The sequence below is a fragment of the Nematolebias whitei genome, chromosome 16 (genome assembly GCF_014905685.2).
Source record: "Nematolebias whitei isolate Nwh7 chromosome 16, NemWhi1, whole genome shotgun sequence".
In the NCBI taxonomy this organism is placed as follows: Eukaryota; Metazoa; Chordata; class Actinopteri; order Cyprinodontiformes; family Rivulidae; genus Nematolebias; species Nematolebias whitei.
Window position 1 is genome coordinate 36077387 of NC_056513.1, and position 14708 is coordinate 36092094.

The 14708-nt window shown below is 39.5% G+C and overlaps 2 protein-coding genes across 2 annotated transcripts in view; one reads left to right on the top strand and one right to left on the bottom strand.

The window, feature by feature from the left end:
• Positions 1-544: 544 nt before the first annotated feature.
• Positions 545-11988, bottom strand: LOC119423184 (N-acetylmuramoyl-L-alanine amidase-like). The gene is made up of 4 exons (XM_037690592.1): positions 11916-11988; positions 6062-6922; positions 2356-2566; positions 545-848 (listed from the first exon to the last, which is right to left on the bottom strand). Exons 1-4 carry the CDS (start codon positions 11986-11988, stop codon positions 545-547), a joined length of 1449 nt encoding a protein of 482 aa, XP_037546520.1.
• A 2339-nt stretch (positions 11989-14327) lies between these two features.
• LOC119423185 (trafficking protein particle complex subunit 5) overlaps positions 14328-14708 on the top strand; it is a 4623-nt gene continuing 4242 nt past the window's right edge. Inside the window, exon 1 of the mRNA XM_037690593.1 lies at positions 14328-14622. Within this exon, the coding sequence (XP_037546521.1) occupies positions 14353-14622 (270 nt within the window). The 5' untranslated portion in view covers positions 14328-14352. The remainder of the gene's footprint in view (positions 14623-14708) is intronic.

Sequence of the window (14708 nt, forward strand, 5' to 3'; positions counted from 1 at the left end):
CAACTGATAACCAGATAAACCAGCTGAATAAACTTTGTGTCATCATTTCAGGACTCTTGGATTCTTATAGATGTTATCCTGGGCCATTCCTCGACATAACTTGAGAATGTTTATGGATCTCACCGGAGGACATTGATTGATTACAGTGACCTCGAGAGCATCTATAAGCATTGTTGACCGCTCTCATCTCCAATTGCAGAATGTCTACGTAAATATGTGCTTGTTTGTGCAAGGTGTTTTTTTAATATTAGAGGGGTTTTTTCTCAGGAAAGAAAAAAAAAGTCTGATACGAATTTTTTTCGCCTCCAACTCCTACATGTGTCCAGTTAACCACTGGTTTTGTCTGTCCAAACACCAAACAGGTCTCACTTGTAAATGAGTCTTCGAGACTCAATGTGATTTATCTGTTTAACTAAAGGTTGAATGAATGAATGAATGAATGAATGAATGAATGAATGAATGAATGAATGGCCACTAATTAATCAAATATATGAGTCTACATCAGAACTATCGATGATGTTTGGAAACCTTATTGGTTATTCTTTCATTCCCTGAAATGTTCCCAGCCTTGTATTTCTGAGAATAATGCATCCCCAGGGCAGGCAGTGTAGTTCACCACCTGTCTGTGGCCGTGGATGGTGAAGTTGACGGCAAGTCCATTTCCATCCACAGCACAACGCACCAACTGGTGACGTAGCAGGTCCATGGCGTGACGAGACGGCAGTGTGGCTGTGTAGTTGCCAATGATTGACACACCATAGCCTATGGCATTGTGCCCCCTCGTGTGTCTGCCAACCGTGTTCCAACCCCTGCCCTCATAGACATATCCATCAGAGCCGACCACGAAGCTGAGGGCACAGAGATCAAAGCGGGTGTCAATGACGGTAGCAAACAGTTTGATTTCTTTAAAAAATGTAAAATACTCTTAGTAATTCATGAAGTGTGGTGCAGAGTAACAGTTTTATGTGTGAACAAAGTTCTAATAAATACTCCTGCAAACAGCAAATGTATAGAATCATCTCAATGTACAAAGGAATACTTTGGTTAAAAAATCAATTCTAAAAGAAATCAGAGACTCAGAGAGTGTCTTTTAAGGGATTAAATAAATACATTTATTGTTCTATCAGGCTTTGTTACTTTTCAGACTTTAGAAACAAGGTCAAAGAACACAATAAAGCTCCACAACTACAGTGATGCTTGAAAGTTGTGAACGCTGTATATATGTCTATAGTTCTACATAAACACTGTTAGATTTTCACACAAGTCCTAAAAGTAGATAAAGGGAACCCAGTTAAACAAATGATACAAAAATATTATACTTGGTCATTTATTTATTGAGGAAAATGATCCAATATTACATATTTGTCAGTGGCAAAAGAAAACCTTTAGGATTATCAGATAATTTGAAGGTTAAATTAGAGTCAGGTGTTTTCAATCAGTGGGATGATGATCAGGTGTGAGTGGACATCCTGTTTGATTTAAAGAACAGGGATCTATCAAAGTAAAAGGTATGAACAATTAATGTATTATCACTTTGAAAAGCCTCTGCTTGGAAAATAAACGAGCTAGCAACTAGTCTGAATATGGCCAAGACCAAAGTAGATGGCTAAAATCCTAAAACTGCTCCGCTCTGTAAGAACTTTTAATCTGTTCATGCCAAGTCAGTTTAACAAACCTCTACATAACTCTACATTTCTCATGACTTTTTTTTCCATTCATTCAACCTTTATTTAGACAGGTTAATCTCATTGAGCCTCGGAGACTCCTTTACAAGAGAGACCTGATTTATTTAACAAAGAATGATGACAACAGTGGATAACAACAATAGACAATCACAAAAGAGGCATACAAATTTATTATTATTATTTATTTTTTGCATGATGTTCTGTGGTTAAGTGGAATAAATATATGTTTTGGGTGCAGCAACAGTGAACTGTAACAGTTCTAATGTAGCCTGGGGTCAAATGCAGGATAATATTTTTATATTTCTATTGAAAAAGTAATGTAATGCAAAACTGACTGCAGTGCACTTAAATAAGTGTATGTGAATGAACTGCTATGATAAAGTTTGAAGTTGTTTAAAGATGAAAAAATATGTTTTGAAAGTGTCTGAATGGACTTTTCATATGGTTCTAACAAACCCACTCCGTAGTATTTGCCTTAAATTATATCAAACTGTAGAAACCGGAGTTTTGTTTTAAGATGGCATCAACCCACTTTTATCTTTTATCTTGGGCCTACTTGGACTGTCAAACTTAAACTTTATTTCTTTAAACCGAGGTGAAATTACAACCAGTGAGATATTGTTCAGAACTTGTTTAAAATGGCCAAAGTATCCCTTTTAAGGTCAGTTACCTGTATCCAATGTCGCTCCATCCACGATCTTCCTGGTGGAAGCGCTGCATGGCCCTCATGTCACGGGAGCAGCTTGGAAAGGATAAACAGGGCGATGAGGGTTCATAGGTGTGGTGAATGTAGAGAAACTGGAGGGGAAGGGACAGTGGGATCGGTGTACCCCGGTAAGCTTTTGCCCCCCACTGGCAGCGAGGGATAATTTGAGGGCAGTCTGCATGTAGGACAAGATTCATGAGTTAGAATACTAATACTGTGTTTCCACCTGAATCTAACAATCCATAAATATTGATGACTGTCAGTCAGAGGTGTGACCAAGTCAGTGTTTTGCAAGTCTCAAGTAAGTAGCAAGTCTTTATCTTAAAGTCCCAAGTCAAGTCTCAAGTCGACAGGCAAGTGTCAAGTCAAGTCCCAAGTCCATCCATCCATCCATTATCTTTACCCGCTTATTCCATTTTGGGTCACGGGGGTCGCTGGTGCCCATGTCCAGCAATCACTGTGCGAGGGGCGGGGTACACCCTGGACGGGTCGCAAGTCCATCACAGGGCCACATAGAGACAAACGAGCCAAACAATCATTCACTCTCTCACTCACATCTAGGGACAATTTAGAGTTACCAATCAGCCTAACATGCATGTTTTTGGTCTGTGGGAGGAAACCGGAGCACCCGGAGAAAACCCACGCATGCACGGAGAGAACATGCAAACTCCACCCAGAAAGGCCCCTGGACCGGGGTTTGAACCAAGGACCTGCTCGCTGAGAGGCAGCAGCTCTACCAGTTGCGCCACCGTGCTGCCCAAGTCCCAAGTCTGAAACTTGAAATTGAAAGTTCTTTTGAGTTTTTTTTAACAAAGTTGACATGATATGTTAAATGTAAATAATGGACCATGTGTTCTTTTTTAAATCTGTATTTATCTCAAATCATGATGAAACACGTTCAACTGAACTTACAAAGTGTTAAAAAAAGTTATTCTGAAATTGCACCTTTACACCTTTATATTGCACAGTTCAGTTAAATTTAGCTGCAAGAATAGTTTTCCTTTAAACTATAATTTTACAGAACATTCAGTGAAAAATGCAAAAGCAAAACTCCATGTTCAGACAAAAAGTGCTGGCATTTCTACAGAACATTACAAAGAACTATCACAGCAAATTTATTTCCTCTCTTCTCATCTGGTCCCTTAGTGAACATACTGTATGTTTGTATGTGTCCATGTGTGAGTGACAAAGGGAAACAAAGCAATTATATGAACTGAACAATGAACAGGAACATGCACTTTAAGGTATTTCACTTAACTATTCTGCTTTGCATATCCTGATGCATGCTCAATAATCCAGGTAGAAAAATCCAAAAAAGTTCAATCTGGTCCTCTGGACATTCAAAAAAAAAACAACCAAAAAACAAGACAAAGCAAAAAAATATAGAAACGTTTCGTCTCTCATCCAAGAGACTTCCTCAGTCTGAGGTGCTGTTTTCAGCTCAGTCTCTTAAATAGCACCTTCTCAGAGTGGATCAACCAGTTTGCTGCTGACAACCAAAACCAGCTGATCACATGCTCAAGAAGGACCATCGGCCTAACATGTTCATTACTCAGAACAAGAGAATGTTCTGTCCATCAGCAACATCCAGGTAGGGACTTAGCTGGACTGTTTTGTGTCAGTAGGTCACGTGACATGAAAGCTATTGAAAAAAAATTTTCTCAAGAATGTTTGGTTCGGTAATTTATTGACCGTCCCTAAACAAACCATTGCACCTCTGAGGAGGAGATAGACTGAGCTCAGCTGGCTGAAATCAGGCTGCCTGCATCGGAACGAACGAGAGGAAGACACCGCAGAATCCGCGGAGCTCGAATATCCAACCTAAAATTAACGTCACTGTGGTTTTTAAACTTTAGATTATGAGTAAAACATCAAGTATTTCCATGTAAACAGGTCAAAGTCCAAGTCAAGTCATAAGTCTCTGAACATTTTTCGAGTCAAGTCTAAAGTCATAATATTAATGACTCGAGTCCAAGTCATGTGACTCAAGTTCACACCACTGCTGTCAGTAGATGATGAGTAAAAATAAGTGAAAAATAAATTCAGTGTTGAGAAAGTGGACCAGTTTGTCCTTTAGAACAAGTAGAAAGTAGTTATTTTCTCTTTTAGAAGGCAACTTTTGAGGCAGAAAAAGGACTTTAAATTTATTTAATAAGGCTCTTGTGAAAAACAAAGGCCAAGAGTTAGAAACAACCTTTTTTTTTTAATCTCTGATTGGTTAAAAGTTAACAGGAACACGCCCTTTTCCGGGGATAAGCCAGTCATATCTGTTTTAACACAGACAATTAAGTTTCACTTTAATCTTGACTTAAGAGAAAAAACTTCAGTGAAATAGACTTCCTAGAGAAAAGAGGAGAAGCACCTGCAAACGTCTCGAGAAAAACGAGAAAAGAGACGAAAAAGATTAGCAGAACCCAGCATGTAACCGTCACCAGAACCCAGGGCTCCAGCTGTCTACCTGGCAACCGGTATCCCACTGCAGAGGAGTGTTAAATCCCAGCTGACTGCCAGAACCAGTAACCATGGACCTTCGTCCCTTCAACTGATGACAGGTGAACTATGAGGAGACTTTAGCCTCACAGTCACCAGAACATCTCACTGGTACCATTAGCAGCTGTCAGAACCATGCTCTGACCAATCTACATCCTGGTAGGAGAGACTCTTCAATGTATTTCTGGTGACCCTACATCACAATAAACTTATCAGACAAACCTAGCTCCCTTTAGACACAATTTTAACCACTTCACAAACAGAAACCAGTCCCAAGTCTGCCTTTTAAGTTTCACAAATTTTAACAATCAATCAGTCCTTTGATTCATCATAATTTGAATTTGTGATTATTTTGACTTATATGTGTGTATTAATTGATTTGATGGTCTTTAAACATGAGGAAAAGGAGCCACGTAATTTGGGGTAAGACTGATTAGACTTATTTCCTCTGTAGAAAGGTGGTGCCCAAAAACGAGGTTATTTGCATAATACATGCACATTTTATTAGCTTAACTCATAACTGATAATTAACCATATATTTACACAATATATTGCTTATATATATATATATATATATATATATATATATATATATGTAGATATGTGTGTGTGTGTGTGTGTGTGTGATAAAACAAGCTCTTCTCCCATTTATTGTCTTTAATCTTGACTATCACATACATTCATTCATTCAACCTTTATTTATACAGGTTAGTCTCAGTGAGTCGTGAGGACTCATTTACAAGAGAGACCTATTTTAAACTAAGAACACAAACGTGATGAAACAAAAATGTAATTTGCAAATAAAAGGTTTCATTGTTGTCAGTATATTTTACTGTACGTGTCAATATGTCTAAAGGGGATTTCATGTTCTGAAGGTTTATGCTTTTAATAAAACTAATAAAAAACAATTAAGACTGTTATTTTCTCCCTAGCTTCATGCAGTGCTCTTGATGTGTTGTGTATGTAGGACACAGAATATTTATCTGCTTACTGCATTTTAAAGAGATCAACGTATTTGTGGCAGAGCTGAATCTTCTTTGCAACAACTTCATCTCCCAGTGTTGGAAGTACTCATTGCTTTTGATCAAAAATAACATTTAAATTGCAGGTTTAGGGTAACAACATAAAAAAAGAATACACCGGGGGTGAACATATTTGCTACACAGCTGTAAATACTCACCCCAGTACCTGTATACAAATGTCTTCAGTCCATCCTTCACTGCCTTTTGTACGCCGGTGTCTTTAGCAATCCACTCTGTCTTCTCCAACTTCCACACCAAAGCAAGTGTCTCCATGATTTGGTTTTGAAGATCAGGTGACTCCAGAAGTGCTCTGGAGAGCTCCCTTCTCCTTGGGCTGACATGGCTGGTCACAGTATCCAGACCCTGCTCCTCATTCAGAGTAAAACTGTAGTATCCTTTTAAGATCTCACTGAGGTTCTGGGGCCGTTCAGACATAGGCAGACTGCTGAGGTCCATGCCCAGGATAACCCCATCCATGCCACCATTGATTATAGCGTCTGTGGCCAGAGTGGCAGGTTGAGATAGCTTGTACACCTTTGGGTGGTCTACATTGTCCCAGCACCCGTTAGGCCCTATACGTAGAGATGGTGGGATGTCCTGAAGGCTGAGGAACGAGAGACCTAGCATCCTGCCAAGGGTGAGAGGGAACAGTCCAACAGCTCGAGTCCCCTCCATCTGAGCCTTCAGTCCTGATTCAATCCCCAGTAACAAGGGTGCAAGTGCCACTGTGGTGCCGTCTGGAGCAAGAACCACCCCCCGTTCTTCTCCATGGTCTGTCACAATGTGGTGGATGGCCTTATCAAAAAAGCTGAAGGATGATGCATTAAGAATTGATTTCTCTAGAAACTCCGTGTCATTGAGATGATATGATGCGCCCAAGAAATGAATGGTCATGACATCATCATGGCCAGCAGTCCTTCGCAGGGCTCTGACCAGAGTCAGAGGCGACAGGTCAGAGTTGGAGTCTTCGACCTGCTTCACTGCACGAATGAAGCTTTCCATGCTACGCAGGTGCACAACTGAAAATAAAGAAAGAAAATACTAAAAAATAAAAGACATTTCATTACACTAATGAATGACAGTCAAATAAATTCATGTTATTGGTCTATCGCAGTTGGATCAACATTTTAACTTGAATTGTTCTGAAAATATAAAAGTAAACTGGAAATAAAAGAAAGAACTAGAATTCCTTTAAAAATCCATCTTTGATGTCAGAGTTTCAAACTCTGATAATTTTATGGCCTAATGATGAAAAATGACGGAGTTAAAGCCATTTTGGTCAAACCTTGTAAAATGTTCTGAAAGCAATATTGCAAGATCTCGTCGAATCTGTCACTTGAAATGTGTGATGTGAATGACTCCCAGCTACTTTCACACTTTGTTCACCGTCTGTAAAACTGACTGTTATAGCCATTTTTGTATTTTCCAAGAAACTTTCTGTGGCAGCCATTTTGAACTGGATTGACTTTAAAAGTTAATAAGTTGTAGACGTACATCTGGTGATTAATTTATTTTACAATTTCATGAAAATCTGTTAGCTGGTTTATGAGATATTTTGCTAACAGACAAATAAATGCATGAATTAAGAACAAGGAGTTAAGTAAGTTTTTATATTGTTATGGAATCGTTTTGTACTTTTTTTAAATGAATAAACTTTATACCATACCATACCAAGTAGGTTTGGGGATGGAATAAAGTGGAGACAACTGAGACACTGGGAAACTAAGGCCATGTTTTTCGCAACTCTTTTTTTGGAGTGAAACTGGAGCTTTTCTTCTGCCGTTCAGCCGTTCATGAACACAACAACGGCCGTCACGCTCTCTGACACAAAAGGTTTCAGGATCCAGGTCTTAGAATGAATGTTTTTACCTGTATAGGTGTGAAATACTCTGCAAGTGTGAAATCTTACATGCACGCTACAGATTGTTGCAGTCAAAAGGATTTCTGCACAAACAAATTAATGTCAGAGAATAAAGTGTTTTTTTGTGCTACTCGTCTTTTTGTGGGAGCAAATTAAATGTAGGAACAAACCAACAACATCCTAGATCCAAACAGACAATGGTGTATTCACCAGTTTGGATGTAACTGAGATCATGCTGAAACTGAATGCATGATGATTGCAGAATCAGGGTTGCCAGACATAATTACAAACATAATTACATTTCTCCCCTCCCCTCCTTTTCTTTTTTTTAATCACCAAACACAACACACACCTCATCTACAACACCCTCACTCAGCCCATATGACAGTTTGGGTCAAAATACATTACTGTAGTTTTAAAGCGACAACATATTATTTCCTATCTGGCAACCCTACATTGATCCATGCAAACACATCTTTTGTTTTTAACTTTCCCCAATAAACATTGATGATACATACAGGAACATCAAAATAAAGAAGGGAATATGAAAAAAAAACACACAAGGAAGAACATGACAAAATAAACTGAATCCACAACAACTACCCACAGATTTTACCATACCATACCATTTTATTTATAAAGCACTTAAAACAGCGACAAGGCCAACCAAAGTGCTGTACAGACAAAACAACAGGTAACACACAAAGCAATATACAAAATGAAGTAAATCAGAATATAGACATAAAAACAATGCAGATAATGACGACAAACCAGTGTGGAGCATACAGGATCAAACACAGATCATCTGGTGTTGAAAGCTACTGAATAGTAGTGAGTTTTTACACAGGACTTGAAAACCGAGAGGGGGCCTGTCTGACAAACAGAGGTAACTCGTTCCAAAGTCTTGGTCCTGCTACAGAGAAGGCCCTGTCACCTCTGCGCTTAAGACGAGTTTCTGGAACTGTGAGGAGCAACTGGTCCACTGACCTCAGGGAGCGTGGTGGGACATAAGGCTGTAGCAGATCAGAGAGATGGGGGGGACACTGTTCAGTGATTTGTAGACATACATGAGTATTTTGAACTGGATATGAAAGTGAACCGGTAACCAGTGCAGTGAGGCCAAAACTGGAGTAATGTGCTCTCTTTTGCCTGTACTGGTTAAAAATCGGGCTGCTGCATTCTGGACCAGTTGTAGTCGTGCTATGGAGGTCTGACTGGTACCAAACAGGAGCGAATTGCAGTAATCAAGCCTAGACGTAATGAATGCATGTATTACTGTCTCCAGGTTATTTTTGGACAATATGGGCTTCAGTTTAGACAGCCGCCTCAGTTGGAAGAAACATGATTTAACAATCATGTTTACATGATTGTTAAGTTTCAGGGAAGGGTCCATTATCACGCCCAGATTAGTGACTCTTTGTTTTTCTGACAGGGTTAGAGCGGAGAGGTCGATGCAGTGGTTTGTGATCATGTCAATGGGAGGGAACAACATGACTTCAGACTTATTTTCATTGAAACTTAAGAAATTTAAAGCCATCCAGTCCCTGATGTCAGCCAGGCAGTCGAGCAGAGGTTGAATAGAGCATGTACCATTGTGTCTTAGGGGGAAGTAAATTTGACAGTCATCAGCGTAGAAGTGGAAGGGCATGTTGTGTTTCCGGAAAATAGCACCAAGCGGCAGCAGGTATAAAGAGAATAGGAGGGGACCCAGTTTGGACCCCTGCGGAACCCCCCATTTAAGCTCTGCCGCTGCAGAACTAAAATCCTTGATGGAGACACAAAAGGATCTGTTAGTGAGGTAAGATCTGAACCAATTGAGGGCTGACCCTGTGATGCCCACCCACTGCTCCAACCTAGCAATGAGGATCTCATGGTCGATGGTGTCAAAGGCGGCTGTGAGGTCCAATAGGACAAGCAGCACAGAATCACCGGTATCTGTGGTTAAGAAAATGTCATTAAAGACCTTCAGCAGGGCAGTTTCAGTGCTGTGGAGAGGTTTAAAGCCAGATTGGAAAAGCTCTAAGATGGCGTGATCCTCCAGGAAGCACTTCAACTGGGACTCGACTATTTTCTCCAGTACTTTAGAAACAAATGGGTGTTTGGAGACTGGCCGGTAGTTGGAAACGACTGAGGGGTCAAGGTTTGTTATTTTCAGGAGAGGCTGGACAGCAGCATGTTTAAAGGATTTTGGCACCACGCCAGTGGATAAACTACTGTTTACTATATCGAGAATGGACGGACCTAGAGTAGGAAAAACCTCCTCTAGTAGTCGAGGGGGGACCACATGAAAAGGGGGAACCAGACGATTTCAAGCTGCACATGACCTGCTCTAGAGAAGATAGAGTGATGGGTTCAAAATGGTCAAATGGAGCTACAGATTGAGGTGGGATGGATGGGTCATGAGTTGGAGGGGAAATGAGAGCCCGGGTGGTCGCAAATTTTTCCAAAAAGAAATGTAAGAAGTTGTCACACAGCTCAGTCGAGGCTTCCAGAGGTGATGGTTCAGTGAGGTGGAGAACAGAGTTTAGGGTGGAGAAGAGGACACGTGGGTTGCGAGAGTTTGAGGTAATTATATCAGAGAAGGATTTGGATTTAGCAACTTTTACTGCTTTCTGATAACAGCGCCAACTCTCTTTAAGTATTTGAAAAGAGACCTGCAGCCTGTCTTTCCTCCACTTGCGCTCCGCCTTCCTGCACTGCTGCCTAACGGCCTTGGTGACGTCACTCAGCCAAGGTTCTGCTCTGAGTTTTGATTTTTTAGTTTTAACAGGAGCGACATGATCCAGAGTCTTTAAGCAGACAGAGTTGAACTGTGGTGTCAGCTCCTCACTAGTAGTGAGAAACACTGGGGGCTGAATTATCATTTCAGAGTTATAAACATCTGTGAAACGTGCGGCAGTGAAGTGGAGTTAGGAGTTAGGAGTTAGATGATTTTGAGAGCTGTATTAAGGTCCACTGAATTCTAATATGTGTAATTAGACTGACAGTGATTCACATTGCATATTGCACTGTATTGTGATTAAAATTAAACTGTATTATTACTCAAGTTGAACTGCATTGTGATTAGGGCTAAATTGTATTGCATCTTATCGGTTTTTGCTGCTCATGTAGCTTTATGAATCCCGTTGTTGACAGTGTAACAAGATGCGTTTCATAACCAGAGATGCACAGTGCACCAAAACATGAAATACAATAGTATTAACACAAAGAGAAAACCAATTAATTATCAAAAAATAAGTTACATAAATCAGTGTTTCTCAAAGTGGGGGCGAGGACTGTTTTTTTTGGAGGGGAGGGGGGGGGGCTAGGACCCCAAAAAAACTGGAGAGAAGAAGATTAAAAAATAAAGCAAAAATAAAAAATAGTAATAATAAAAATTGCCCACTAGGGCAATCTGTGTCTGTCATTTCCAGATCAACACGCTTGAGAGCGATTAGATTTCTTTAGTTTTCTTCTTCTGTTCAACTGTTTGTTGAAAAGTTTTGTTTTGTTTTTTCCCAGTGGTAATATAATACAGTGTTTAAAACATGTTATTATTATTAACATTTTTATGCTCAGCAGCTGTAATAATTAATTGAATATAGTGAATAAAAGTTAAAACACTCTAAAAGTTCATGTTTCTTTACATATTTTGTAGCCTTGTTTGTGGGTTTGCGAGGGGGGCCTTGTCCAGAAGCTAATGCTGTTTTTTTTTTGTTGTTTTTTTTGTTTTTTTTTTGTGTGTGGGGGGGGGGGGGCATGGCATGGAAAAGTTTGGAAATCCCTAGATAAATAGCACCTATAAAACATATCAAATAATGACATCTCTCTTTCACCTCCAAATATATCTGACAACATAAATTCTTATAATTGTATTTTTAAATTGGCATTTAAGATGAATACATTTGGAAAATCTTTTTGATGTGCCTTAAAATCATTATATAGTATATTAAACAGTGCAAGCACTGAAAGTTAGTGTCATTGGTGCATAAGTGAGAACTAAACACTGAGAGCAAATGTCTGATTGGAAACACAACAAGAGTGAATAAATGTGAAGCACTTTGTAAAACCCAAGCCAGGATGAAAAGGTGCTAATAATTTACCATTTAAGTGACACAAAATAAAAAATAAACTATTTAATGTCGTAAAGAATTGAATGCAGGTGAGCTCACCTGTCGGCCTGCTGTGGACACAGAGCAAGTTGAATAAAGCCAACACAAAAAGCATCCGTCCAAAGAAAGTCATGTTGCAGGTCCTGGTTTCTTTAAAAGTTTCTCTAAAAAACTAAAAGTCTTAACAGTGGGACCTAAAGGAAACCCTCAGAAATCTGTAATCTCCTAAATGTACACCAAAGTAACATCCTGGAGCCAATTCTGCAAGGAAATGTGCAAATGTATTTGTGTAGGCAGACGTGAATGAGCACAGCCTTATGTCCCAGCGTAGTCTGTTTGTGCACCGATGGGTCCAAATATTGATTCAGCCTGTCGGCCTTCAGTCTGTCAGAGGACAAGCAAAGTTTGTACCCAGCAGTTCATTTAAAATAATGTATTTCTTTTTTTTTTTTTACTAAACTGGTGCCTCACTCTGTCTACATTATTTTCTTCATCCATCTTATGAAGCTTCCTTTGTGTTCAGTAGACTAAACAGATGTGACAAATCAAGCTGATTTAGGGTTAATGTTTACCATCTCGTGTGGTATGTGTGTCCATTGAGCACAAAAGTCGAGAAACATCTTTAGTTACTTCGTGTTTGTTAATAATTGACTAATTGCAGACTGAAAGAAAATGTTCATAGAATAAAGTTCTGACTCAGAAAGTTGTATAATTCTCGTGGAACCTGTCTAAATAAACTGCCTCATAAACTGTGATAGCTTCAGAAATAAACAATTTATTTCCACTTCTGTTGGTTTGTGTTTCTATAAACTTACCACAGTGTTTAAATGAGTACAATAAAGAGTAGTACATTAGATTTGCCTTGAATTGCTAATAACAGCCAACACAACAATAGATAAATCCTTCTGATCTTACAGCTTGTAACTAGAGTAGATTGCAGTTTTTATGGTGTAATGTCCCAGATTCAAGTTTATCTTCTAAATTACATTAACCCTTGTTGGAATACGTTCTTTAATTTTGTGAAAATAAGTGTTCCTCAGGGTGAAACTGAGCACTTTACTGAACTGTTTCAAAACACAATTCTTTTTAATATTCTTTCCACAATAAACTCATCAGTCTTTTAGGGCTACTTTACAAATGTCTGCAGTCACGCAGAGGTGCTGCTTTGTATTAAACGTTTACTCGTGCAACATGCCAGTGTGTTGTTGCTCTTCACATCCAAGATGAAACAGTTTTGTAGAACGAGATGAGAGACGCAACTCTACAGCAACGTCCAGTCAGGAAAGACGTACCTCGTTTAGCGTAAGGGGAAGTGCGTCCCAGTCCATTTTTATAGAGGCTCTCAAATATGAAAGCCAAAGCATCACCAAGTGAGTTAAGGTAAAATCAAAAGTATAGAGGTAGAAATCTTTTTTTAAAGCTTTGTTTTATAATATGATAAATATGGGATCAGAAAATCCATTTATAATGGGTTTTCTATATGAACAATTTTACCCCTAAGGAACACTAGATATTAATGCCACTGTGAGGGTACAGGTTAGAAACAAAATCTGACTAAATTAAAAAATGTAGACCGATTTTAGACTTTGAAAAAATAAACAAATAATAAACAAGTTTATTGACAGCACCAATAAATAAATAAACAGTGAGTGATTTTTCCCCATAAGACAATTTATGGGTTAAATGCAGCATCTTATCTGAAAAATAGAAGAAAAAAAGTCTTATTAATAAATCTTCTGACAAACCTCTGAAATATAAAGTAATTAGTTTATTTACAAATAAAAAAAAAAAAAAAAAATTGTATGCTTTTTTATGATTGTCTATTGTAGTCATCGTTATCCACTGTTGTCATCACTCTTAATGAGTCCCTGAGACTCAGTAGGATTAACCTGTCTAAATAAAAGTTGAATGAATGTGGCCCTCATAGATCTTTGGTGGTTTGTGTGTGCGGGGTGGGGGGGGGGGACGCCCTCCTTGGATAATAGTGGGGAATCACTTTCTCATATATATTGTATGTACTTGTTGTGTTTTAAACACGAGACATTAATGTTATAGACTCAACAAACAGGAAAAAAGTGCATATCACAAATGACACTTTAAAGGCTCCATATTTATGTGCTGTTTTTAAATAACCAGAACTCCTGAAAACATTTTAACTGCGTATTGATCGTATATATACATTTTACTTTCCTTTAATGATGTTTGTATCAGTGTTTTGTCCTTTTTCCGGCTGAAACGCGCTTCCTCCCTCCACTCCAGCAGGTGGCGGTATGCACCTGTAAGACAAAGCGTTGTCCCGTGACGTCACCTCTAATCAGGAAGTAACTCACCAAAACAAAAGCTGAGCTGGATTGTTTTGAGTGCGCAGCACCTGTCCCACCACACTAGTTGGTTCGAAGCTGAAATAATTAAAACCTCAGTCTACAGTTTTCAGTTGTTGTTTTTGTTAGTTTGGTCTGGTTAGCATTAGCAGCTAATTCTGCGTTTCCTGCTCAGCATGGAGGCTCGCTTCACCAAAGGCAAGTCTGCGATTCTGGAGCGGCCTCTGAGCCGACCCAAGACCGAGGTGAGCGTGAGCGCCTTCGCCCTGCTCTTCTCGGAGGTGGTGCAGTACTGCCAGGGCCGGGTGTACTCGGTGACCGAGCTGCAGGCCCGCCTGGCCGAGCTGGGGAGGAGGGTGGGAGCCAGCCTGCTGGAAGTGCTGGTCCTGAGGGAGAAGAACGGCAAGAGAGAGACCAAAGTGCTGAACATCCTGCTCTTCATCAAGGTGTGCACCCACAGTTACATCAAGGTGTGCACCCACGGTTTACATTAAGGTGTGCACCCACGGTTTACATTAAGGTGTGCACCCAC

Excerpts from the sequence above, each read along its gene's own strand:
- LOC119423184 (XM_037690592.1), bottom strand. The coding sequence starts at position 11,988 with ATGACTTTCTTTGGACGGATGCTTTTTGTGTTGGCTTTATTCAACTTG. Across the intron at positions 6,923-11,915 it reads TGTCCACAGCAGGCCGACAG|TTGTGCACCTGCGTAGCATG; the intron begins GTGAGCTCACCT and ends CTTTATTTTCAG. Across the intron at positions 849-2,355 it reads TGGAGCGACATTGGATACAG|CTTCGTGGTCGGCTCTGATG; the intron begins GTAACTGACCTT and ends CTGTGCCCTCAG.